This window comes from Haliaeetus albicilla, chromosome 3 (genome assembly GCF_947461875.1).
Source record: "Haliaeetus albicilla chromosome 3, bHalAlb1.1, whole genome shotgun sequence".
NCBI lineage: Eukaryota > Metazoa > Chordata > Aves > Accipitriformes > Accipitridae > Haliaeetus > Haliaeetus albicilla.
In genome coordinates, this window is record NC_091485.1 from 39,402,421 (window position 1) to 39,430,093 (window position 27,673).

The 27,673-nt window shown below is 43.9% G+C and overlaps 3 protein-coding genes across 5 annotated transcripts in view; all 3 read left to right on the forward strand.

The window, feature by feature from the left end:
* The first annotated feature begins 988 nt into the window (after positions 1–988).
* On the forward strand, positions 989–2,332 carry RRS1 (ribosome biogenesis regulator 1 homolog). Its single transcript, XM_069779454.1, has one exon. It carries the CDS (start codon positions 1,092–1,094, stop codon positions 2,193–2,195), a length of 1,104 nt encoding a protein of 367 aa, XP_069635555.1. The 5' UTR covers positions 989–1,091; the 3' UTR covers positions 2,196–2,332.
* Positions 2,333–3,936: 1,604 nt separating this feature from the next.
* On the forward strand, positions 3,937–25,722 carry ADHFE1 (alcohol dehydrogenase iron containing 1). 3 transcript variants are annotated; one of them, XM_069779456.1, is made up of 15 exons: positions 3,937–4,168; positions 4,744–4,781; positions 7,073–7,116; positions 7,283–7,336; positions 8,605–8,759; positions 8,922–9,118; positions 9,523–9,600; positions 10,757–10,862; positions 12,114–12,266; positions 13,422–13,520; positions 14,476–14,554; positions 14,702–14,798; positions 17,998–18,155; positions 21,882–22,010; positions 25,603–25,722. In XM_069779456.1, exons 1-14 carry the CDS (start codon positions 4,113–4,115, stop codon positions 21,963–21,965), a joined length of 1,398 nt encoding a protein of 465 aa, XP_069635557.1. In that variant the 5' UTR covers positions 3,937–4,112; the 3' UTR covers positions 21,966–22,010; positions 25,603–25,722. The 3 variants fall into 3 exon arrangements, with proteins under 3 accessions (XP_069635557.1, XP_069635558.1, XP_069635556.1); XM_069779457.1 differs by lacking the exon at positions 25,603–25,722 and adding an exon at positions 22,597–24,663; XM_069779455.1 differs by lacking the exon at positions 25,603–25,722 and having other exon boundaries at positions 3,938–4,168; positions 21,882–24,429.
* Positions 25,606–27,673, forward strand: part of VXN (vexin) — a 29,674-nt gene continuing 27,606 nt past the window's right edge. The window contains exon 1 of the mRNA XM_009926014.2: positions 25,606–25,723. The gene's annotated coding sequence lies outside the window, so the exon portion shown is untranslated. The remainder of the gene's footprint in view (positions 25,724–27,673) is intronic.

Genomic DNA, 27,673 nt, shown 5'->3' on the forward strand with positions numbered 1-27,673 from the left:
AAAGGAAAAAAAAATATATCTTATTACAGTTAGACTTACAAAGTACGACTTGTGATATGCTAGGCATTAGAATTTGAGAATCAGCTATCTGTCTTCATTTTACGAGGCTGGCACTCTATTTTCATTCCAACAATACTGCTGTGGCAATATACCCGGAATAGTTTCTGTCACTCCGAATATAATGTAAAGGCAGAGACGTGATATAACTTAGTGGAGAATCGTATCTAGTACAAAAATTCCCACCGCTTTCCTTGGCTGCAGTTAAGTGCTACCATGAGCTTGGGTTTAGGGCACCAGGGATCAGCTCGAAACGTCAGGGCCGTACAAGCCAAATCGCTGTGTAGCTATAAAAGGATTCTTCCGTAGCCCATTTGTTTAAAAATAGCACGGAGGTATCTTTGACCCAGCCGACCTCTGGGTGCACGCAGTATCGCCCGATGACCTCGCTTATCATCACGCCTGGTGAGACACCTGCCCGGTGATTCTGCTTCCCCAAAGCTGTTCCTCCCCTCCCTTCCCTGCGGGGAGACCCGCCCGCAAGACCCGCGGCGCTGCGATACGCTACTTGGCATTTTGGTCCTGCGATACACTACTTCAGTTTTGGTCCTGCGACCAAAACTTGGAGGCGCTGCCCTACAGCAGTGACTCCCTTCCCACACGCTTCCCGCCTCAGCACCGCTCGTTCGGGGCGGCCCCCGCCGGGGGGTCGCTGGCGGTGTCATCCGCACCATCGGAAGCGCCTGCCCGTAGGTCACGGCCGCAGGCGGCCCCTGACAGGAGCCGAGAGCCATTAACGGGCGGTGGCGCTCCAGCAGCCGGCAGAAGGCCCGGGGAGGGTCTGTCGGGAGCCAGGGCCCTCTCTGGGGCGGGGGCTGCGGCCCCCAGCACCCTCCGCTGCGCCCCGGGCTGGCGCAGACGGGACTACAGCTCCCGGCAGGCAGTGCGCCGAGCCCGCCCCGGGGCCTCCCGGGCGCCGCTCTTCCGGCGCGCTGGGGCGGAAGGGCTTCGCTGCGCTTCCGGGGGCGACCGGCGGGAGCTGCCGGCACGTGTGGGAGCGGCGCGGCCCGGCCCGGCCCGGCGCGTCCGCCGCCATGGCGGCCGTGCGGGTGGAGGAGGTGCTGGCGGCCGCCGAGGAGCAGGAGGCGGAGAAGCGGCGGAGCGTCACGGTGGAGAAGGAGCTGGAGCTGGAGTTCGACCTGGGCAACCTGCTGGCCGTGGACCGCAACCCCCCGCCGGCGGCGGGGCTGCGCGGGGCCGGCCCGCGGCGGGAGGCGCTGCTGCGGGCGCTGGCCCGCGACAACGCGCAGCTGCTGGTGGCCCGGCTCTGGGAGCTGCCGGCCGAGCGCGCCGGCGGGGCGGGGGGGCCGCTGGTGGCGCGGCTGCCCGAGCCGGCCTTCCGCCTGCCGCGGGAGAAGCCGCCGCCGCGGCCGCGGCCGCCGACGCGCTGGGAGCAGTTCGCGCGGCTGAAGGGCATCCGCCGCCGCAAGCGGACCTCGTTGGTGTGGGACGAGCAGGCCAAGGAGTGGCGGCGGCGCTGGGGCTACCGGCGGGCGGGCGGCGACCCGTCCCGCGCCTGGCTGGCGGAGGTGCCGGAGGGCGCCGACCCGCAGGAGGACCAGTTCGCCCGGCTGCGGCGGGAGAAGCGGGAGCGGGTGGCGCGCAACGAGCTCAACCGCCTGCGCAACCTGGCCCGCGCCCACCGGGCCGGCACCGGCACCGGCACCGCCGCCCCCGCCGCGCCCCTCCACCCCACCGGCCACCAGAGCCGGGAGGAGCTGGGCCACGTCGCCCGCGTCGCCCGCGTCTCCACCGCCTCGCTCGGCCGCTTCCAGCCCCGGCTGCCCAAGGAGCCGGCCGAGCCACCGTCCCGCAGCGGCGGCAGGAAGCGCCGCTTCGAGCCGCTGCTGGGCAACCTGGCGGCCGAGCGCAGCCGGCAGCTGGAGCTGCTGCGGGACATGGGCAGCAAGAGGCCGGTCCTCGACATCACCCGGGCCGTCAACAAGCAGCTGCGCCAGGAGGAAGCCGAGGCCGCCGCCGCCAAGGGCAAGAAGCAGTCGCAGCGGGGGAAGCGTGGCCGCCGGCAGCAGCGAGCTGGCCGCAGCGCCAAGAAGAGCGGAGCCCGGCGGCAACAGCAGCAGCAGCGGCCTGTGGGCAGCGGCACCGGCAGTGGTGGCGGCAAGAGAAAGAAGGCGTGAGGGACAGAGGGGCTTCGTGCAGCACAGGGCTGGGGATGCCCGCCAAGGCGCAGGAAGGGACTGTCGCTGACGGCCTCCTGCCCGGTGCTCTATTCCCACACCTATTTGTCAATAAATACGTTCTGGCCTTTCTAAAATGTCCTGCGTTTGGCTCTTAGCTGGCAGTCAAGGAGGGCTGTCTTCTCCATCCAAGGGAAACTGGTGCTGAATGGCAGGGGGTCAGGAGCCCCGGTTCCCCCTGGGCTGGGGCTTTCACAGGGACAGCCAGGTAATGTCACTTTACAGCTGGCTGTAGCTGCAGCATATCCAGGCAGGACTGAAGCTGAGCAAAGCTGTCCCTTGCCCAGGTAGCTGGGATGGGGCGGGGGGGGGCATGGGCCACAGCCGTGACCTGTATTTTGATCGAGTAAACAGGCTTGCTCAAATACAAAGGACGTGGCTGCTGCTGTGTGGTCTGGGCAAATGGCCTGACGGTGGAGCTCTTGCCCTGTAAGTCAACTTCTGCTGCTCAGCTCTGTAGTACTCCGGCTCAGTTACAAAAGGAACATGAAAACTTAACCGTAAGATTTTTTACGAGACCTAAGAAACTGTACAGATTTCCTAGAGGGGTCTGTTGATTAAGAAAAGAAGTCAAAGCTGGTGATCAGCCATTGAATTTGACAAAAAAAAAGTTTGTACGGAACAGCAGGTTAAAACCTAAATTTCTCCCTGTATTAATGCTAATCCATCATTTCATAGGAATAGTTTCACAGTGTTTTTCTTTACCAAGCAGTTTGAGAGTAGGTAATGCAAATTATCTCAGACTTATGCTTATTATTCTTTTGAACTTTCTAGTGTCTCCTGTACACTTGAAATAAAAAAAATATATATAATTTGCTGCCCCAGTGTGTGGCTTAGCTACAGGAAGGATGCTGTTCCCTGGTAAGAGGGGGAGTAAAACAAGTTCCAGCAATCTCAAGCAAATTAAGTTCTCAAACTTTCAAGTAGTAGACTTGTGAGTGATTAATGATAACATAATGTTTTGCTGCAAATGAGTTTTTGAAAAAGCTAGGCGACTCTGCAGCAGTTCTGTTATCTCATTCTGTAGCAGTTTGGTAGGATGGCAGCTTGAGCTCGATCAAAAAGCAAAACCTCTGTCTGTAAGGCGGCTGCTGAGGGCAGAAGGGGTGCGTAAGCCTTGGAGCTGAAGGGATTTGGGTGGTATTGATGGACTGACTGTAGTGCTTAAGCAACGGGCTTTGCATCAGATGTGTTCTTTGCCTCTCAAATGTTTCTCGCCACTGGGCTGAGCAGTCTGCACTGCTGCCAGCTGCTTCAGAATTGCCGGTGGCCAGGAATGGTCTCATGGGCATGACCCATTGACAGCAAGCTGTCAGTGTAAGTAGCTAGGCAAAGCAGGGGCAAAAAGCACTCGGGAACGTGGAGAAAAAGTTGCTCTGAGATACGTTCCAGACCGCAGATCTTCCTGCGGTTTCCACAGGGCGTCTTGCACCTGCTCAACCAGAGAGCGCAGCTTTTTTTCCCCAGGTGCACACACCCCCCGTCAGTCCTTTACGCTGCTGACGACGTTACCGGTGAACTTTCCCCGCTAAAATCCTGGGCAGTCTGCGCATTTCCACCAGCCGTGAGGCAACCCGAGCGGAGGCGCGGGCGCCCCGGGGGTGCTGCCGCTCTCCGGCTCTCCCAAGAGGCCGGCGATTTCACAGCCCCAGGCGGGGCCCTGGCAGGCCGTTAGCAGCGGCACGGCGGTAGCTCTTACTTCAGCCGGGCAAAGTCCTCGCTTTTGGGCAACTGCGCGACCGACGGGGGGGTCGGGAAGCGGGTGGGAGCCCGCGCTGACCCCGGCGGCCTGCCCTGGGAGGAGGCGCTGCCGCTGGCTCGGCCCCCGGCCCGGCCGACCTCCCCAGAGCCGGGGCGATGGCGGCCGGGCGGGAGCGGGCAGCCCGCCTCCTGCGGCAGCTGCAGCGGGCCGCGTGAGTGCGGCCGGGCCGGGCTGGGGCGGCTGAGGGGAGCCGCTGCCGCCGCCTCGGCGGGGGCCGGCGGCGGGGGCCGGCCTCCTCGCCCGCGGCCGTCCCGGAGCCCGGCAGGGCCGCCCGTGAGGCCGCTGGTTTTCCTCCTTTCATCGGCAGGTGCCGGCAGCGGGGCGGGGGGGCGAGGCCGGGCGGTCGCCGCCGCGTTTTGAACGTGAAAAGCAGCGACCGCTCCCTCCCGGGGGTGTCCTAATGCCCCCTCTCTAGCGCTGACCCACTCACCGCCCCCGCCTCGCAGGGGCGGCCGGCTGAGGGCTGGCTACCGGCACCCACCCGTGTTCTGCCGTAGGTGGGACCCCCCCGGCTGCCGGCCTGCCGCTCCCCTGGGCCCCGGGGGTGGGCCGGGCCTCCTCCGCACCCTGGCTCCGCTGCCAGGCCTCCGTGGGGTAGGGCGCGGTGAACGGGTGCCGACAGCAGACTTTGGGGCAAGGACGGATTCGGTTTTCTGCTTTAGCTTTTCCTTTTAACAACGCCTTTTTTTTGTCTTTTTTTTTTTTTTTTTTTTACCTTTTCACTAGATGTCGGTGCCCGAGCCATTGCCACACCTATTCCCAAGGTAAGACTTAATTCATGTCGCCAAAATAGTTCTGTAGGAGACCATGACCCCATAGCGCCATACACATCAGTGTAACCTGGGCAGAGGGTGCAGGTGACAGGTAGGAAAGAGAACAGTTTAAAGCATAAGGTAAGCAGTCTGTTGGTTTGCAGCTGTACAACTATAGTGGTTGTTGTCAGAGAGATTCACTGTTTCCATGTAAGCCACAACTAACGCATCCTCTCCCTCCCTCCCCTTGCCGTGAGGCAAGCTGATCAGAAATTTGCTATGGCTGCTACTCCTGCTGTCATCACCTGAGCCATCTCAACTTTAGATCTGCTTTCAAAGGGAAAAATATGCATCTGGTACATGAGAAAAGAAACAGGAAGCATTATGAATAACAAGGAGCTATTCACAAAGGTCTGCTTTGGCTTGGGGAATGTAATCTCCATAGGCTTTTTATACAGCCAGTCCCAAGAACACAGCTCACTTAGGCCAGGTTGTTGCTCGCCTGTAAGAGCAGGTGAGCTGCGCCAAGTGACCGAGTCACCCCAGGAGGAGTTTCTGTTTGCATTGACTGTAGGGAGTCTTTTGGGATAGCTGTCTGTGTGCTGGTCAGTGTCCAGGTCCAATAAAAATTAGTATTTTGGGCCATAATTTCAGCGGTGTGTAATTCTGAGAGGCTTGGTTTCACGTGCTTTACTTAAGACACTTTTTAAAGAATTACCATTGCCATTTTACATGTGGAAAAGCTAATATATGTTCAGATACATATTTTGCCCAAGACCATCGTACAGCAAGACAATAATAGCGCAGCTGAGAAGCAGAATCTCTTTCTTCTGCTTGTCTGCTTGATGACCTACACAGTCAATTCAAACTAAGCCCTTGTTAAATAGAAGTCTTAATTAAGAATCCTCTCTGTAAGTTTTAGGCAGCAATTGAGTCTGTAATGTAGCGAGATAGTATCAGTTCGGTAAGTCTCTAAATAGTGGGAATTGATGTAACAGTGACTGTAGCAGAAAAATGTTCATTGTGTTTCTTGACTGTTTGAAGAAATAGTACAATTTTTGAACTCGGTAAAATTCTTCCTGGAAGTTAAGTTTGGCTCAAGAATATAACAGCAGGGCACCTATTATACTATCAGAAAGCAAGAGAGTAAATGGCTTGGACATGTTCTTAGCCTGTCAAATTAATGACTGGGAGTACAGCAGACTCAAACTCAGGAGAGGTCAAACATGTACAGCCTGGCAAGACATGGCAATGAAAGACCTGATAGCAGCTGGCCTGGGCTTGAATAGAAAGTGCATAAAGGATTTTAATACATCTATCTGTTACTGTCGTGGGTCAGTGCTTCAGTGCACCCCAGAGTGTCTGTAAGACTCATTATCATGGCCTCACTCATTGGATCTGAATCCAAATCACATATTTTCAATTAATATAGCAGACAGAAGGCATGACTTCAGCAGGAAGAGCAGAATGCCTCATCTGATCTTTTCTTGGAGAAGAATGGGCAGTTTCAGTTGATGCAGTTTGCCTCACTGTGTGGCAAAATCAGGATATGCAAGAAATAGAGAGTTCTGTAGAAATTCATGCAAGAATGACATGGCAGAGAGAGGATGTGACTGAAATACTATATTTATTAATATCTTCTGTCTTCTACTAAATAAAGTTGATAGTGACACACTGATTCTTATTAAAATTCTGTTTATTATTAGCAATGCATGCAGTTTCTTAATTTTCAAGCAAGCAATTCAGTTTCACCTGCAAGTTTAGGACTAGGCAGAAGTAAGAAGAAGTGTAAACACCTGTTAGTATAACTCTCACACGTACAAAAGATGCTCTCTATCCGGACGCATATGGAGGATGTCTCATGAATTTGTCTTAAAAGTTGTTCTGAAGGTTATCATGTAGCCCCTACACATTTGTAACACCTCTCAACCTGTATGTAGCAGCCTGTATGCTCTGCAGATACTCCATTTGACTTATCATGTGCTGTTCTGGTCTTGGCAGACTGCAAACAAATTCTCATGCAAACTTCCTGCTAACTTAGTTTTTATAAGAAGGATTTATCCTTGAAAGAAGGAGAAAACACACTTGTTTTGCTGAATTGTGTAAATCAAATCAAGTACTTGGATCACTTAATCTCACAAACAACAAGGGATGAAATGGGTAACCTATACACAGACAAGCCAAGATGACCTGTGCAAAGTATTAGTGATTTTAAAAGCAAAGTAATCTGTCAACTCTAGTATTGAGATACAGATATAAGTCACTTTTTGATCCCTAATTTTACTGTTTCATTTCCATTCCAGTCCCTGAACGGCCTACCCTGGGAAATACAGACTATGCATTTGAGGTAGATTTAATAATAAAATACATCTGATTTAAAAGTAGTATTTTGTATACTTCCAAATATGTCATTTAACAAATATTTACATTAGTAAATATCTATATTTCACTTTGCTTGGAACTAGATGCCATTTCTCCATTTTTCCAGAAAAAATACGTTCTTTTTTCTGTAGATGGCTATTTCGAACATCCGATATGGAGAAGGAGTTACTAAAGAGATTGGCATGGTAAGCCTCCGTAGTGTAAGTCCATCACTGGTGAAAAGTTATTTTCTAAAGGGCTGCTGGTGCTATCAATCCGTTTTATAAGGAAAAGCTTATACACGGTGCATCTGAATCTCCATTGCTTTGCAGTGTGTGTAGCCATATATACCAGTGTAAAAAGGCGGAAAATACTGCTGGGTAAAGAACAGAAGCATGTTACATCAATGTTGCTGTGGTATAAGTGAGTACAGGAAATGCAGCTTAGTGGGTCATTAGATTGTTGATGATTTGCCAGGATTATGCAACAATATTTTTCTCTGACAGGGGATTTAATTCAAAAAGTTTTGAATCGTGGTGACTCACCAGGATTTTCTCAAGATCACTTTCATCTCTTCTAGTGCTCATTAAAATGAATCAGAGACTTTCCATTAAATTAGGTGGATAGTCATTCAGCTCTGAGTTTGCACTGTGAAAATGTAGAATTTTTGTTTCAGCAGTGTGAGATGATTCACCTGAGTACATTGCTCCAGTTTGCCTTTATCATTGCATTTTTTCATTTATCATTTTTTCCTCTCTTCTTGGCATTTATGGCATTAACAGTTCTCTCTTTCATTTGCAAATTTGTAAAGTAAATTAATAGTCAGATAGTAAATGAAGTTAGGCAGAACTTCTGTCTTTAAACAGCATTAGGATTATTTAGAATTGCATGTATTGATTGTATAGCTATTGTGACAATTAATTTAGCAAAGGTTAGGAAGTAGTATTATTTTTCTTCTTTCTGCCACCTTATTTTGATTTTTCATCAGTAAATTGATATTCTGTATTAAATTTTCAAGATTTTAATGCCATGCTTAGGTAGTCAGTTAGGGGAGACCTAACCTTTGGAAAAGCCTTTTTATGTCACAGGAATTGTGTAAGAAAAAGATATTTCAAAAAAATACTTTACATTTTACTGAAGTCTTAAGTGGTTACACATGGTTTTCACTTGTTCAACATCTTTATCATTAGTTGTCTTCTATCATAAGACTTCAACTATATGTTTGGCAGCTTTATTCTGTTTTCTGCATCCTACTATGTATGTGGTTAATCCTCTTTTTCTTTAGCTGATACTGTTTCAAAGATTTTACAGTAACCAACTATTTTGAGGTTGGGTTTTTTATTATTATTAAATAAATATTTATAATAATATAAATAATAATAATAATAAATCAGTTGATTTGGATTAGTTTTTAAATAGTTCAGTGTGTGATTTTATACCAGTTGTTTGTTTTTTAACTTCATTGTTATCGTAGGACCTGCAGAATCTTGGTGCTAGAAGAGTTTGTTTGATGACAGATAAAAACCTCTCCCAACTCCCTCCTGTAAATGCAGTATTGAATTCCCTGGCAAAATATAGTATAAACTTTCAGATGTATGATAACGTCCGGGTGGAACCAACAGACCAAAGGTACTACTTCTGACAGTGCGCTTCTCCGACTAGTGCCTAGGCTCTTGCAGCATGCCATACAGCTGTTTAAACACGTCCTTGTGACCTGTACACTGGTCTTAATAGTTATTTTCTCTATGTGCTGCTTTTCTCCTAATTGGAAAGCTTTTCTTGTTTTCCAAGTTTCCTGGATGCCATTAAATTTGCTAAAAAGGGAGAGTTTGATGCCTATGTTGCTGTTGGAGGTGGGTCTGTAATAGACACTTGTAAAGCTGCCAACCTGTATGCGTCCAGCCCTACATCAGACTTCCTGGATTACGTCAATGCTCCTATTGGGAAAGGGAAGCCTGTCACTGTGCCCCTCAAGCCACTTATTGCAGGTAAAGCAGGAGGGGGTGGAGAGTGAGAGCTAGGAGAAGGGGACTCAGTCTACACTCTGTATGATATTTCTACTGAAATCAGTTTACCACAACTCATTCACTTTCCTGTGGGCTTACTTGTCCTCTAGCTGTAGTCAGCAGCAATTTTGCTGTTTACTTCAGTGGAAGTAAAATCACAGTTTTTGTCATTAGTTAGTCTTGTTTAGCTGAGTTTGACTCCTTTTACTGAGAAAAGAGATCAAAGTGGCAGTTTCTCTTTGACCTGTTGGCTCCAGATTAGGGATACCTCTGAGATTTCCTGGATCTTCTATTTTTGGTGGCATTACTACTATGTTTTTATTTATTTAGTTTGCAATATTATGTATTACTTACTATTTGTTGTTATCCCCATTCTTCCTTTTAAGTTCCTACGACAGCTGGAACCGGAAGTGAAACCACTGGTGTTGCCATTTTTGACTTCAAAGAACTAAAAGTAAAAACTGGTGAGGTGTTTTTTTTTTTTGTCTGCTATTCAAGACAATTGCTTTTCCAATATCTTCATTATTTCCCTGACTTGAAAGAAGGGGATACTGCATGTCATTTCAGGTGTCATTTCATTTGATTCAGCTGCCACAGGCAAATTTGAAGAGCTTAAAGGTTTCCTCCTTAAATTAAATTTATAGCATATTAACATAATGAAATACCTATGTAATACAGTGGATTATAGTTTGAAGACAAAACAGGAAACTAAAATCTTTCAAGTCCTTAAATGGCAGAAAATGTTAATTGCAAAGGAAATTTCTACTTACATTCAGGGTCAACCAACTGTTCCTTATTTCCGTTGGATTTTTCTTTCTGCTTTTAAGACTTCTGTTTCTTTGTTGTGTAATTGCAACCAAATGTTCCTTTTCCTGACTTTTGAAACATCAGGCCTGAGATGCTGTGCAAGTGAGGGGCACTGTCTTCCTTTGGCCTTTTCATCCCTGGCAAATAAAGATTAAGGCTAAAATGTCATCTTAAGCTTCGTAGCTGTTTTGAGGTTTTACTTCTAAATATGTGGATTTGATATGCTACACAGTCTACAGTACTTGGGACCCAAAGGGTGTGCTAAGGGGTTCTGACCATAGCTCAAGAGTTTTCTAGTCTATATGTAGTCAATCAGTCTGTGTCTGTCTGTTTATATGTCTCTCTCTCTCTCAAAGCTACATCTGTGTCCCCTTAACCAAAATTTGAAGGCATGGTTATTACAGATGCTGAAGCAGCAATTAGCAATAGCAATTGATTGTAGACACAAACCAGTCTTGCCCTTCGATTGTTCACAAAAGGTACAAATCTAAGAATACTATTGCAGATGCCATTCAGCACAGAAATTTCGAAAGTATAGGCTGCTCAGGGAAGCTTACAAGTGGAGAGAGAACATTGTCTGGTATGATTCACTTCAGGCAAAAGTCTCAAATCATGTAACTCTCTTACAGGGACTTCGTCGTCAATAAGACTTGCATTCATAGATACTTCTTACTCTTCCTTCTCTCTCTGCTTTTATCTTCATAGTTTCGAATCATTTCCCCTCATTATTGTTATGTTTTGAACATTAAGCTTGTCTTGTCCTATTTTGTTGCAAAAAATCTTTAACTCATTTTCCTCATTTACATATTGCAGGTATTGCTTCAAGAGCCATTAAGCCAACATTAGGCATCATTGATCCTTTACACACGCTGTCTATGCCTGAGCGAATAGTGGCCAACAGTGGCTTTGATGTGCTTTGGTGAGTTTTCTGTATAGGTTGCTGCTTGAATTTATTACAATTTTGTGTTTTTACTATGATGATTGCAGAAAAAATGTATTTTAGGAGCAGGAACGGATGATCTTTTTTCTCCCTTTCCTGTTGTTAAGGTGGTCTCTGTTATACTTTCCTCTTACTTAATTTCACTACCTCCCTGAGAATGTATGGAAACAAATCACTTGTTTGCAGAAATTTTAATGTTTTTGCAGTGCACTGGAGAAACCGTTTACTTCCAGGATGGTTGTTGTCAGGGGAGACAGTCCCGGTGTCCCTTTTTAAGAGATCATATAGATGATTAATCACAATTGTGACGGCATTTAGCATGTCTCACAGACATGGCAGGGAATAGAGAACAAGGATTTTCTAATAAAAGCCATGATGTGTCAACAAAAATTTGTGAAGGCTTGTGGGATGCTGGCAGGTCTCAGCCCAATTATGACCATCCTTAGAACCTCTCTCATAATTTGCTTTTCACTTGGCACAAAATTTTCTTCATCTTAAACCCACAGCTTTTAACTGCACAAAACGCATGGAAGTTTCTATTTCGAGGGCCAGAGCTTACTTTGCTTTTGGGTGCTGTGTATATTGAAGTAATAGATGTATAATGAAACTGTGATTTCTCAAGCTTGGTGAAGTGTCCTGAACTGCCATGTCTGTAATGGAATTGAGGCATTTTTTCATAAATGGAAATGGTTTGTCTGTAGTTTTGTACATCCAAATGTTGCAATGTAGGTGGTGCCCCTTTCTTTATGTTGTCAGATTCACGAGTATCTGGGAGATGCAACTGTTGGCAGTTCTGCTTAGCGTAAATATACTCCTCATTTTTTAAAGGTCAATACTTGTAAAAGAAAGGTAGCTTACAGTGCTTCCAGTGCTAAAGCCTCTTATTGTTCCTGTCATACAGAAAGGAAGTGCACCCATTGCAGATGTACAGTGCTCTTCAGTGAAAAGCATTACACCCTAGGATGGCAGTTCATCCAATCTAACTTTAAGCATGGTGTGAGCTGGTAGATTGTGGATGTGTTTGGATTGCCTTCTATGTGTTTGTTGGAAAGTGAAGGGCTCTGGAGGTGCCCGCCCACCATTCTCCCAGTTGTGTATGAGATTGTGTTTCTATTTTTGGCAACTGTTAAACACTGGAAGTAAATAAGAAGAACCTGCATTCAAGGGACAGCAAGGCAGTAAAATGGAGCTCTCCCACTTAAATAATGCATTTTTAAATCTTTCTTTTAGCCATGCTCTAGAATCGTACACTGCTCTTCCTTACAACATGCGCAGTCCCTGCCCTTCAAATCCAATCAACCGACCAGCTTACCAAGGCAGCAATCCCATCAGTGATGTCTGGGCTGTTCATGCTCTGCGCATTGTGGCTAAATATTTGAAAAGGTAATAGGTTTAACAGCCACCTCCCTCACAGTATGTTCAGTCTTCAGTGCCCAAAAAGGGATGCTTAGAAGAACTTGAATTTTAGGCTAAAATAAGGGAAACTGCTACATTAAACCTTCATTTTCTACCCTGGATTTCTCTTAAATAAAGCAAAAATTTTTTCAAATAAAATTGAAAGTAAAATTAGGGTTACTAGGTTGTCTTGAGGAGGTAGCTTTTTAATGCCTCTGTGAATCTTATAAAATAAGTCCTCAGTAAAAGGTATTTCAAGCTGCTCAGTTAATATGGGAGCAGCATTCACATATTTTTTCAAGAATCCTCTTTCTGTGACAGTATAAGGGAAATGTGTAACAAAATGAACAAAATACTGCTGGTGTAATTTCTGTGACCTTGAGTGTAAATTAAGATACTTCCATCAAGAAGGTAACCACATGCACTTATGAATGTGCAAAATTATGCATTTACTGAAAACTAGTTCATACTTATAAGACCTTCAATTTAGATTAAGTTTTGACTTAACTGGGAGTGCATTTTGATCCCTACCAATAAAGTTTTAGCCTGTATATAGCTTTTGTATACCATGTGCACTTCTATTAAAGATCAATGTGGGGTTTTTGTAAAAGACTCTTTACAGTACCTAGCCAGTCAAAGTAGTTGTTTATTGTTCCTGTGGAATCTATTCATGAGACTTTTTCTCCATGTTGTCAAACTACACAAGCAGTCTCATGCATAGGAAGGCAAGGAACCCTGTCCTCTTCCCACACAGATGATGGGGTCCAGACCACCACTTACTAATGAGATGGTGAGAAAGCTGGAGTGATCTTGGAGCCATACATAGGATTGCCAAAGCTCCTAAGTAGAATTGTTTAAACCACCACTGAGGTGAAAATAGCCAAATTCACTCTATTTACTCAGGTTTTAGAAAAGTGAAAGGAAACTTGCCCTTCACTCAACCAGTTTGGTCTACTTACTGATCCAGAAGCAGGGTTGCTCTCTGACTGAAGTGCGAATTGATCCTATTTCCAGCATTTTTATCTCAGCTCATCTTAGAGGTTTTTATATATCTGTCCATAAAGAAGCCCTCTCTCCCTTTTCTATCCTGAATTACCAATCCACTTGTGAATTCACTGATACTGTTGTCTCCATGGTGCACAGAGCCATCAGAAACCCTGAAGACTGTGAAGCAAGAGCCAACATGCACCTAGCAAGTGCTTTTGCTGGTATTGGCTTTGGCAATGCTGGTGTCCATCTCTGGTGAGTACAGGAACATATTAACCCCATCTGAGGTCAGCTTCTAGCCAGTGTTTGTTTCAGGTTGTCAAAGACATCACTGCCTTTGTTGCTGAATATATAGTAAGACATTGTAGCCTGGCCTGTGATGCAGGGGGAGCCGTGTGTTGTGAGAAATTGATGGGGTCTTGGCATTTATATGTATGAGGATTGTGTATTCTGGCTTGTGATACTCAAATACAATCACGTGAAAAATACAAATCATGACCTGCTTTACCTTCTTTAATAGTAAAAACTACAGTTTGAAAAAAAAAAAAACATCAATGGCATTTAAAATGTTGGATTTCATGCCAGCTGTTCTGCAGTGAGACAGCAATGAGGTAATCTTGTGCTATTCCTGAACTGATGCAATTGTCTGTAAGTTTGTCTGTGGGGTAAGCATTCAGCAGGCTGAAATGAGCTGTGATTAATATTGCAAGGCAATGTAGTTTCATATGGGTGAAAATCTCAGAGAAGCAAAGTCTAAGCCTGATTTGTGTGGATAAGTTATTAGCCATCATTCTCTTTGGAGAACTTCCTTTCATTCCTGTTGTTTGAGCAAATCCACTCTTTCATTATGCTTTAAAATTAATGTTTATTTTTCTCAGGCAGTGTGATTAGGTAGGGATGCAGATTATGCTATTTTTGGTATATCTGTATTACTTCAGTAACTGAGCATCTTTCAGTCTAGTCAGTGGAGTAATATAACTTCACACTCACAAAGTAAGGAAGTACTGGTTTTTACAGCTAAATCCCTAAGGTGCAGAGGGTTGAGGGTTGTCTGTACCTAATATCCATACCATACCCATACCTAAATACCTTTGGAGTATCTGTACCTAAGAGACTTGCATTCAGAAGACTGACTGCACAAGGGACTGAACACAAATTTTCCAAATACCAGGAGAGCTGCCCTAACCACTTTCTCTCTACTCTGTTCCAGCCATGGAATGTCTTACCCTATTTCTGGTTTGGTGAAAACTTATAAACCAAAGGATTATAATGTGGATCACTCTTTAGTGGTAAAACTTGGTTTATCTTTGTTTTTGTATTATACATTTCAATTCTCCGTTATCTCACATTAATGAGCATTAAAGCACATTGAAGTTGGAAGTACATGTCCTGTTGATGTGATTTTATTCTTTTTTTCTTTTTTTTTTTTTCCCCAGCCACATGGCCTTTCTGTGGTTCTGACATCCCCAGCAGTGTTTGCTTTCACAGCACCGATACATCCTGAGCGGCACTTGGAAGCTGCAGAGATACTAGGTAGGAATCTCTATGGGTACAACTTACTCATACAAATGGAATTGTTTCCAAAATGTCTTTTTGGGAGGGAAAAAAAATGTGTGCAAGCAATTGTAGTTGGTTGTTGTGGGGGAGGGTTAAGTTTAAAAAAAAAAAAAGATTCTGGAGCCTGACTGAGTTACACATAATGCAAACTTAGGTAGAATAATGCTAAATTTTTATACCAGATGATGTAGTTAGAGAAGCAAGCTGGAGAAATCTGCTTCTTGGCTAGAAAACTGGACAGCTGAAATTAACTGTACATCTGTTACAAATCAGGAGGGAGTAGCTGTAATTGGCTCCTCTCTTGTTGCTTTATGGAGAGTAGTTACTTTAGAGTAGATACCATAAACCAAACAAGTACTCAGGTGCATCTGTTAGCTAAAAGGAAGCATTTTGCCTAACAAGTTCCCTGCTGTGGCAATGAATTAGGACAGAGTGATGTTCTGCATCACTCCTGCTCTTTTTTCCGTGGCACACAGCTGTAGGTTTTGGTCTTTCTAATGTAGGCCTAAGCTTATTTATAGGTGTTGGAATTTCTCAGTGGACGATGTCAAGGGAAAGTGTGGAGTAGCTATTCTGTGGACACATCTGTGATGGCTGAGAAGTGGGTTAATGAACAAAGTGGCCTTTTCTGCTTCTTAGCAGAATAAAAGTAAATGCTGCAAGCTGACAGCTCATTTAAAGGTTACCTTTTCATACAGTGCTTTGTTATCTGTGCAGCCCATCACCAGAAGGCGTCCTAGAGAAAGGATACCTCTTCATTGCACCCTCAGCATGGCTGAGTGTAATAAACTAACTTTCAGTGATGTAATCTTGGAGCTGTTAGCAGTCTAGCTGTGACAGCATGGTTCTGTGATGGGCTAATTTATTTATATCTAATGTCAGGTTTTTTGTCTGCAGTAGACTTTGTGTTGTGGCTAAACTGCTGCTAATACCTATGCTCGCTAATAAGCAATCACATTCACATGCACAACAGTATAAAGAGTAGAGAGAAAGTGGTTAGGGCAACTTTTCTGGTATTTGGAAAATTTGTGTTCAGTCCCTTGTATGGTCAGCCTTCTGTATGCAAGTCACAGCAATGTAGTCACATGTATGACTTCCTTGTATAAGTAATCGGAAAGCATTGTGGGTTTCAAGAAAGAGTGGGACTTTTATATAGACAGTGAAAATATCACAGTATTTTGAAGAGAATGTAAAACAACATGGTCAGAAAAACTACACTGGGGGAAAATTCTGTTTATTTTATAAATGTTGTCTATGAGGTTGTTCAGCCTTCCTCTGAAGTATGCAGTCCTGCCTATGGTCAAAACCAGAACACAAACCTGGCTGGAATCATATACTAAGGTACAAAATGTCTGTGTTCCTACAGCAATAACACACAACTCAAAGTAGACTAAGGAAATGTTTCTGGATAACTGGCCAGCACAGCATATCAGAGAATTTGAATTCTGGCTCCTTGATTTTAAAACAAGTGGTTGAAAAGCAGTTCCTTTAGGGTTTGTGGTATGAACTGCTACCATAAATTCTGTTTCTAAAAGCTCTGTTAATTTTCTCAGTAGAAATTTAAACTACGTTATTGTCTGCCTTGCTGTAAAGGGACTCTGCCGAAAACATGTCACGTGGAGTTGAATTTGTTAATTCCCACCTGGGGTGTTTACTTCTGATTCCAGTCCAGAGTCCAACTGACTACAGTAGCTGATTCAAATCTGTCATGTTGCCAAATGCAATGACTAAGAAGGTATTTTATGACATGAAGCAGGTTACTAAATAGTTATTTTGTGTGTATGTACAACTGTGAATTTGGGTACAGCCTGAAAAAGCTTAATACCTCCCTGGGTGGATTCTTAAACAGTTGAAATAGGTGTGCATGTGGCCAGAAAATTTCAAAGTGCAATCAAAGACTGAGGTATGATTTAAGTTGAGCAAAAAGAAAGTACTCGAACTACAGCAATATTTTAAAACTGCCCTTCACATTTACCATCATTTTTTTCCCATCCTCCCTTTCCCTTTTACTTTACTATCTGAAGATACTGGATTTATGTCCCAGTTACTCTTCTACAGCAGAACCCAGGATAAACTCAGACTGCATGGCATAATCACAATAGCATAAGACTTTGTACAAGACTTGTCATACCTTGTTTATCAATTTCTCCCAGGCATTATCTACTACAGTACTGCCAGTCTTACTACCCGAATATCTGAGCTCCTCAAATGAGCTGGTTGGTTTCCTCTTCACTTAACCCCCTTTGAATGTTACACTGAACTGCATGAGCATCACAGAAAATATTTTTCCTGTAGCTATGTTGTGCTCTTACTCATCTCTCAGTATGGTGCTTGGACCTAACATAGTTCTGGTGTAACATCATTGATGTTACACAGAGAACAAATTTAGCTCAGCTTATGTGGAAAAGAAATCATGTGGAGGAACCTGTGTCTTCTATCTGGACATGTTTTTATTACTACTTTTAAATAAGTCCTGAGCATTCATTGAAGAAGGGGAAGCAAGCTATTCTGTAAGAAATACTGGTAATCTTTCATTTTATATTGATGCTATCGTTACTGTTCAGTAGATGTTTCAAAGATACCAGTTCCTCCTCTTCAGTTCTACATTATCCTACACAAGTCAGCACATACTCAAATAGCATTAAGTTTAGGATTTACTTAACCCCTTCAACACTGCCCTGCCATCTCCTGTCTTTCTCAGCCTGCATGCTCTAGTCCTGTCTTTGAATGTGTAATTGAACAGAATAGTCGGTGGTTTCCATGTCCTCTAGATGTCAGCAAACTCAAGGCCTTAAAATAAAGTTAGCATTTGGCACACTGTCCATAAAAATAAATACCATTGACGTTCATGCATTAGCGTCCGTCTTCCCAGCAGTTAGTCAGACTGAAAATGTTTCTCCCTGTAGGCACAGAGGGAAAGGAAGTTAACCTCATGTGGCAGTTAGTCTTTCTGGCAGCAGTTACCTACTTCTCCTGATCTTGTTTTATTTCACCTTTTACAAACTATTCCAACCATAAAGTGAAGACTGATTCCTCTTTTTGCTTCATGCTGCTTTTAGGGCAGTGACTGTTGTGTATGGATATGTATTCAGCTGATATTATGATTAAATTAAGTCCAGAACAGGCTTCCTCCGCTCTCTCCACCCTACAGTCAAGGCATTATGTCTTATTTTAGGAGCTGACATCCGCACTGCCAGAATCAAAGATGCAGGGTTTATTTTGGCAGACACGCTCCGGAAATTCCTATTTGATCTGAATGTTGATGATGGCTTGGCTGCAATTGGTTATTCTAAAGCAGACATCCCTGCATTAGTCAAAGGCACTCTGCCTCAGGTAAGACAAAGCAAAACAGTTTTTCTTGTCAAATAAAATAGAACAGATTTTTGAAACAACAGAATTGTTTCTTTTCAAGCAAATGTTATTTCTAGGTTTACACGAAAACAATTAAAGTGGAGAAAATTATGGATAGTCAACTGGTATTTTGTTTCTCTGCACAGTTTAGGTTTTTCTTTTCAGTGAGATGGAGTGCATGCTGCAGTCTGTTCTTCACATGGGTTCAGAAAGAATGGCTAGGTGTTTGGTTGGGTTTTTTTAATGTTACATTTTTTTAAAAGGAGGATGCTTTTCATAGACCTTTGATCTTTGTAGAAGATACTGCTTTTTCATAACTATCTCTGTTAATTATGTGTGCGGGATGGGTTATAGATAAAGCCTTAATACCATGTGCTATCTGGTAAGAATGATCAAGCTCACTTTGCATTAAACTTTCCCATATTGAGAAGTTGCACTTTTCTTCCCAGATGGCTTTTTTGTTCCATTGACCCCCATCAGAATTTGAAATAAGATCCCCTGGGATGATATAGATTAAACTTGTGATACCCTTTATTGTTTCAGTGCTCACAAAGACACTGCAAAAAGCAACACACCACTCCAAAAGCAAAATCCAGTGTCTTCCTTGTAAAAAGACAGTTTGATTCATGTGCTATGGACTGTTCTGTCTACTTAGGATTTATTTCCACCAAGTAGCAAGGGAAGTAAACGCTACGGAGAAAATGAAAATTTTGTAGGCTGAAAGGTTATTCACTTTTTACAGCACTATTTCTTACCATGTCTAGTTCTTCCCATTCATAAATCCAGAGCAACTTAAAACAGAGGGTAAATATTAATATTCCTGTTTTATACCTGAGAAAATGACACAAAGGTGCAACTATTTAGGATCACACACAACAGAGCAGTGGCAAAGCCAGGAAGAAAACTAAGGTCTCTGAGCACCCATCAAATGGGCTATGCATGTAAATTGTTACGGGGCATTTTGGAGGTTTGTTTTGATAAATATCTTCCTTTAAAACAATTTGGTTTGAATCATCACAACCACATCTCATTGAAGGCATGTTTTGCATAGCTGGGGGAGGCAGAAGGTTCTTCACCAAAAGATGTTGAAGGGGTTTTTTGTTTGTTTGTTAACTTAGCTCAAATTGACTTTTAATTCATTTACTGTCATCTCATGGCATTGATGATTAATTGTACTGTGTAAAATGAGATGACCTAATACTTTCTCAAACCTCAGTTTTGTGTATGAGATGTAACATGATGAAAATGTATTGTTGTTTCTTAGTAGTCCATTATTGCCCACAGAGGTAGTCCATACAGTTTAGTCTTCAGTATATTTTTTCTTTCCATCTTGCAGTAGGCTGTGTCTGGAATACAGCACTGACCCATTCATGTCGGCAAGGCAGTGTGGTGCAGTGGTGATAGCACTAGTAAGTGTGCAGAGTGTATTCCACGCTGCGAAGTACAGTCTGCAGGAAAACAAAACTAGTTTACTCTGACTGCCAGGATTTAGGATGGGAACTCTGTGGTGACAAACATTTATGCTTGAAGTTAAAACAGAATTTTATTTTCCTTTCTAACTGAGTCTATTGAAATTGATCCTATTTACAGACAGCAGTGAGTCTAGCAAAGAAGATGCTGTCCCAAGGTCTAAGGTGGCCAGCCCTGTAATGGTGTTTGAGGGGAGATGGGGAGGACTGAAAATGAGAGATGGCGGAAGGTTGTTCTTTAGCCCACCCACCCCCTGCAGACATCCAAGAGGCGTCTACAATGGGGCTGAACCACCGATGAGCCTGAAACTGCTCATTTTTGGCACTGGACCAAAATGCGCTGAGTCAGACTGAGAGAGCCGGGGCCTTACTGTCTGGGCACCAGCAAATGTCAGCAGGCTTGTGCAGAGGGAGTGCTGGTGCCTCTGTGTCGAGGCATACAGGAGGAGCATCCGTTTGCAGCCTTCTATCGATGTAGCTGGGAAATGCTACAGTCTGTCAGGGTGATCGACTCCTGTCACCCTGTGTGACTTTACAGATAACTCTGTCCATGTTGGTGCACAGGGCTGCAAAACTGTAATTTGGCCCAGAGTGTCCTAATATAAGCCTGATGAATTTACTGAGTACTTGAGCACTGAGTCGTTATATTTTGCATATTGTGAGTCTGAAAAAAAACAACATACTTTTGCCCTAGTGCTGTTTGAATTTTCCATTTTGTTTCAAAACTGCATGGAAGAATCTTAGCCTTTTCTTTGGCTGGATCTGTGTTTGTAGCAGCGCTGGTCGGGGATGGGGAAAGAGGTATCATTTGATTGCTACTGCTGCACCACCAAGGCTTCTCGTGTAGGTAAAGTTATGCACACAAAGCTGCACTTTTCAGACTCGTCACAAGCCATGCTAACCATGCTGATCATGATTATGAACTGTGAATATCTCACAGCTGACTTCCTAGACCAATATTTCACATGTTAAGTTCACAGTGCGGTGGCCTCTTGCTGTGTAACCACATCCAGCCTGTCCACAAATCGCAGCCCCGTGGGTTGAGAGGGAAGTGGAGCGGCTGCAGCATTGCACTGCAGTATTGCCCTGGGTGGTGGTGTGTGCTCCGCTCGGGAGGGCGTCTGAGCCTCGCCTCACCCCAAGGCAGGGGGCTGGAGGAGCCCCTTCCCCAGCATCCTACCTGGTGCATGATGCAAGGCCCTAGTAAGTGACATCCACTGTCTCACATGTGAAAAAGGGCAGGGGCAAATTTAGAGCTTTTACTGGGACAGCCTCTTCCATGAGGGAGATGTTGAAACAGGTTGTAGCAGAAGAAACCCCATCTTGCCAAAATACACCGCATTCACCTAAAGATAACACATTCCTTGTGTAGGCCTGGCCTTTGTCTTTGCAGATGTTTAACTCTCCCCAATCTTTCAATAAATGTTAAAATCATTGGTTGTTGAAAGCATAAAAGTACTAGTTAGCGTACTCATACTGGTTATGATGTTAGGCCCTTTCAGCTGAGTGTTTCTGCAGTAACTGAATACCTACACTAATACAACTCCTCATCCTCAGTAGCATGGGGCTTTTCTGAATTGCCATCCCTGCCTTTGTGGTTATTTTGTCAAGCAGAGCAGCGAAGCATATACCTGAGTTTCATTTCAGTCAGTGGGACTTCAGCACCCGAAAATTCTGTTGAATGACCATCCAAATGAAGACCAACCACAACTGGTTTGTATTCTGATTCCAAAGTGTCAGGCTTTTTATTAAGCCGTTTCACTATCGTCCCTTGCTGTGTCTTTTTTGGAGTCTGAGTTGCAAGCACTGTTTACTCTCCCCATCTACAGCAGTTCCTGGGCTTTCAGAGATGATGTATTTTGAAAATCTTGGTCCCTAAAAACTGAACTCCTAGTTCCAATGCTGGCAAATGAATTTTAATATGGACTGTATTCCTAGGATGATATCCTCCAGTGTACTGACATCTGTGAGTGACAAGACCTATGTTTGAAGTACTTGACTTTGCAACTGAACTGCATTCTAATGTTGCTTCTGTGTATTTAATTATGGGCAATTTTAACTAATATATTCCTGAAAGTACTGTACAGTTGATGATGCTTCAGCCTTAATTACTTGATTACTTATTTGCAAAACCCTGTTATTCTCTGTGCAGGATGTTAGTACAAAGGCACATAGTTCAGCTACTGTTTGATTAATTTTATTGTAAATTCTGTAATCCAGTTTTTCTTTAATCTTGCAGGAGAGAGTGACTAAACTATCACCACGTCCCCAAACAGAAGAAGACTTATCTGCTCTCTTCGAGGCTTCCATGAAGCTTTATTAGCTTAAACATTTTGTTCTGAAAAGTGTGCTCTATTCTAACACAAAGGTAATTTCTTATAGATATGGCGCTGACTGTTTAGAGAATGGAAGAACGTGGGTGCCTCTGACTTCTGTTCCATTGTACACTGCCAAAAGGTCAAGTAATTCATCTTTAACTAAATAGTGCTTTGAAGTGAATGCTTGACTGGCTTTTTTTCTTGCTCAGTAGTCAGTGGTATTAACTTGCATAAAAGTTGGAGCAGATTTCTCACTTTACTGAAGGCTTTAGAGGTGGTCAAAGGTGGAAAAATGTTTTGAGGGATATTCTAAACCTTTTAGCAAGTTATGGCTTTTATTTAAATTGTCCATGTTTTTTTTTAAAAAGTCATGCTATTCGGGAAATAATTGAGGTAATTTTTAATTAGGGAGGGGGAGTCCCCTGCAGAAGATGTCAGCTTACTGTATTCTGTTCCACTTTATCATCTTTTTACCATCTGGCTTCACTAAGAAGGCTGTTGAACTGGGGTACTTTTTTGTTGTCTGGTTAAGAAAAAACCTACACACTTCATACATGTTTGGAAAAGGCTTCCTGAAAGTTTGCTTTGTGTTAAGATTCTGACATGTATTGTCAGATATTTATCTTTCCTTTTAAGATCTATGTGAAGAGTTCATTGGCAGAGTAAAACCAGAGTAAAGCATGGTCACATGCTCAACACGAGCCACGTAACAGCAGGACATCATCCATCACAGTCATTTTGTCTCTGTGGAGGCAACAGCTCCCTTTTCCTGCTGCGTTCTGTGGAAAGAAGTTATCAACTGTATCTTGCTTCTCTGTGAAGCAATTGCTTCTGCTGAGCTCCTGCAGGTGCTGTCACTCAGAGTGCAGCCACAAGCTTAAGGAAGTGGCAATGTGCTGTGGTTCAATATTAGAACGTGGTGGTGTAGCATATGGCTGCACAGTGCCCCGCTGGGAGCGCTGGTTAAACGTGGGAATGAGTGTGCATGTTCAGAGCAGTTAACCAGCTGTTGACTGTCAACTGAGAAAGGGAAGTGGGAAAGGGAGAAATGAAACTAAAATTTTAATACTATTTTTCTTTTTTTAAAAAGCACACATGGTTGTGTGTACAGTTCATTTAAATCAGATTCTGCTTCATGTTGGACCCTTTCAGCATCTAATTCATGCAGCTACCACAGCACAAGACAAACACAAGGAGAACCCCATAACCTCTGGTGTGCTTATTTCTTTCTGCTAGGAAGGGAGCACTTTTCAGTCACCCCATTGAAGTAGAAGGCTCTATACTTACACCTTTGCATTCTTGTGTTTGTCTGATAAAGCTAGTGCTGTTCTAGAATCTGAGTACAGACGTGTACTGAATATTGACATTGGATCTGTTATCATGCTGTTAAAATAGGTGGATGGATACTGGTTGAAGACTGGAGATTTTGTTTTTAACCACAGAACAGGTTTAGTGGCCGCAGGGACTGCACTGCCAGTATTCCTCAGCCTGTGCTGGGATACACATTTGATTTCCATGTCCTTCTGAATCTTGTCCTCTGCTGAAATTGCCCACAAGAACCTCTGTCATGAAGGCTGATGTTGTAATAGCAAGGGATGAGGGATTCACTTTATTGTACTGTGCAAAGTTGCCATGTTTGAAAAAAACTTTTTGTCAAACTCTTTTGTGTATACTCTTTTGGCCGGTTTCATCTCTCCACTCCTGTATTTTTCCAGGCTGTGGTAGCGCTAGAGAGTCCTGAAGAGAGAATCTTTTTTTCCAGGAGCTTAAATCGTGGCAGCCCTGATTTGTTTGGGGAGAATATACTTTCTGGGGAACTGAACAGCACATGGGTTGTATCACTGCAGCAGAACACTTTGGACTAGTTAGGAAGGTAGGGTATTTCCTTCCAGCACACTTCTTATTTGCCATTTATGCCAGTATGGCAGTTATTTGCAGGCTGCGTTTTCAACTGACAGAACCTCGCAATTAATTTCCTATACCAGGTAACCCAGAGCTCTTGCTAGTTTTTAAATTAAGCCTCATGCCCCCCTCTGATATAGTACATTTTATCCATATTTTATAGATGAGACAAAGGGTTTGATATAATACCTAACCCAACATAAGCAGGTGGTGCTGTAAGAAGAGCCATTTCTGTTTCCCACACCCCTTTGGCAGCATCAGGGTCTTCAACTGGCTTAAACTGGTTGTGAAGTCTCACTCACAGACATCAGCTACACACGTGTTTTCCCACTACCAATTATCAGTTACTAGTGGAAATTTTCTGAGGAAAAATCAAGGGAGCTCCAGTCGCCCCACAGTGCTGTCTTTCAAATAGTGATGGTGTGAGAGAGTCATGCCCTGGCTCCTGGGCAATGGTAGTTTTATTCACAGCTGAAGAGTTACTGGGATTTTTCGTGTATTATCTTACTAAATTACTCTGTACTGAGACAACCTAGTTGGTCAAATATATCTGTATCTTTGAACATACCTATTTTGTGCATGAGCCTGGCATTCGTATGGGGAGCTGGGCTGACACTGTAACTGTGAACGCCCGGTGGTGTTGGGCATGTGTGTGAAATCTGGGCAGCGTGTTCTTGTGGCTTCTGTTACTGCTCTGTTACTCAAGCCCTCCGTGACGGATCTGTTATTGCCTTTAGATGATAATGAAATGGAAATAACAAATAATATTGTACTTCCTATAAACACAAGCTTGTTTAAAAGTGTTTGAGAGCAGTGTTTAACTCTGTCATGTTAACTTCAATCCTATAAGGTAACTATGAACCAAAACCATTCAGAGAAAGTAGGTTTTCACTAGCTTCACGGACCATAACGATTCCTCCTGCAAAGTCATTTACCTGCTGAGCTTGGCACTGTGCAGACAAAACCATTGTATCATGGATGACAACCGAGAGGAATGGTAGAGACGTTCCAGAAATAAAAGCATCAGAACAGCTGCACAGTATTTCTGTGAATATTTAAGACGATTTCTGCATGTCTCACTCTGCGTGTTAAGTACATAGTTAGAAGTATCATTACATATTTCATGACAACACTATTGATCTTTGTATGTCATATTTGTTAGCAGTAGGGCTTGATTGAGTCCCTTCTCTTCTTTGTGGAGTCAGAGACTTACTTTCTCCCTTAAACAGCTGTAACTATATAAAAGGATTTGTCAGTCTTTTTATAAAGAAGAACAAATGCCCAGTTTATCTAGACCATGGTTTTTGAATAGGTTTTACGCAGCTATTCAGTCATGACAGAAGAATGGTTTGAAGAGGCTTTAGGAACTCCTATTAGAGTAGGAGTTACCACCTTCATGATTCTTGCTGTGGATGGTGACCTGCTACTTCTCTCCCCTAGTCCTGTATTGTCTGACTTCTGTGCAGGCAAACACGAACCCTGGCCCATCTGGTTACTCACTCAATCCACCTACAGTGATAAGGTTAGCTTTGGGGAGCAAGTGTGACTAAGCGCATGTGCAGTGGTGGTGAAAATAGTTTACCAGTGCGTATAGTTTTACCTGGAGTACAAAATGGAAAGTCCACTCCTCTCATAAGGTACTGGGAGCTCACTGGGTTGCTGCTTGGCATCAATAGAAATGAGGGCAGCTGGTACAATAGTTTGTCCAGCACCTCTTTCCTTTGCCTCTTGCCATTCCAGTGCTGATTTTCCCAGCAGTTAAAGCAAGAAGAGAATGAAGCAAAAACGTGTAACCAATGTGCCTACATCTGCAAAAACTCTCACCATCACCTTGTGTGAATAAACTTGGAAGAAACCACAGGTAGGTTAGTGTGTATGCTCATTCCTCGTTGTACCGCCATCTTGACTTTAAGGCAATGTGCCAAAGCTGTCATCTTCTGTCTTGTGGTTGGCTTTCCATCCCTTGAGACCTGAAAAATGGATGAGAAAGAGTGATTTCTCTCTTAAGAAAGAAGAGACACAGCCAAGCTATGTCTAGGCACTTTCCATAACCCCCGAGTAAATCTGCTTAAGCATCACAGTGCTCCAGGACATGTACAGTATGCTTTGGGTTCAACAGCTCCAACCTAATAAGTACGTCACTGCATTAAGCATGCCTCCGTGCAGAAGGGACAAGGGCAACCTGATGCAATGCGGTAGGAGGCCTAAAGGTATGGTCTCTGTTTTTTCTCAGACCATCCCTGTGTGCTTCCTAAATAAAATGGAATCTAATTTAAATTCAAACACCAGCTAGTGAATACAGAAAGTGATGCAACTGTTTTCCTGATCTCTCCGCGAGCTGTAGCTCACGCAGCAGTACGCAGACTGCTTGTTTGCCAGTGTCAGCCCTGGACAGTGAGAAGAGGGTCTTCCACGCCTACCCACCCCTGCTAATCCTGCCTTGACACCTGGTTCCATCTTTGACTCATCACCAGGCCACCTGCAGAAGAAGAGATTCCTCTTTGAGCAATAGTGTGGCAGTAGTGTCAGTGACTGAATTTGCAGAGGTCTCGTCTCTCTTTGCACATGGGTTTTTTTTCTGCAGGCAGTTACCTTTGTACTTACCTGCAGTGTACATGTGAGAAATCATGCAGGCTCAGTTTGTTACAAAACGTTTAGTGCGTATTTTTTATGTGTAGTTGTCCATGAAAATAAGCAGAAGCTTTTACTGTTGCTCTGAATTTCTCAGTGAAACTGAGACCAAAAAAAAACCCCAAAACCTGGGCTATCGTTAGGAAGGCCCCAGTTCCCTTAGATGCAACATTTCTGAATGCAGTTTTATATTTTACCAGTTCTAGGCTGCCATTAAATAACCCACTAAAATGCCATTCGTTTTCTTTTTTCCCCATTGTACTGAAACAGCTGCCACGAGTGAGCTGGTAGAAAACATTGTACAGCCAAATAATAACAATAAGAGGAAGAACCATTTGACACAGCTCAATGGAATGTTAATCAGGGTCTTAAGTTAACTACTTTCCTAGTAATAGGAGAGGGGATGAAAAAAAATACTTTGTTTTTGGTTTCTTTTGAATATTAATATATATACTTAGTTTTCAGAGAACTCTAAATACAACAAATGGCAGCAGATATTCTCCTTATTTCTCTGAACATGAGAATTAAAGGGGGAAAAGTTATCGCACATCCATGAGGTGGCACGGTTAAGCGAAAACAGAGGAAATGTGACGTATCCTTTGGAGAGCCATGTTAATTCACATCACACTGTGGAGCCACAGAGCTTGGTTCTGCGGCCATGTATGCTTGCAGCACGTACGCCACCAGAGTCAACTGAGCGGCAACAGAATGATGGCTGTGCCTACACTGTAGTCTGAGCTCCTGTTAAATGTATAATTTAATACTACTGTATCATGAAATATATATATGATAGCACAAACACTGGTTTATTGATGCGGAACTTCTCCTCTGTGTTCCCTGACTTGTGGTGACTTTGACCTACTTTAACAATGCGCTTGTGCTTTTCCTGGGGTATGCTATTTGGATGTTTGACCATACAGCCTTAAATTAGCAACTTGACATTGAAATGCTGATTTACACCTGCAGTCAAATGGTTAACACATGTTAAAGACTGATTGTCAGCAGCTCCAATATGTTATCGCTTCATTCTGTGGCGTTGTCGCTTGCCTTTATGGGATTTAAGGACACCATTGTGTGGCATTGTTGGTATGGCTGTGGACACAGCTGTGGGGGGCTGACGCTGTGTGTGGACTTTGTCATCTATCTAAAAGCTGACATCACTTTCAAAAAATCACTGTGA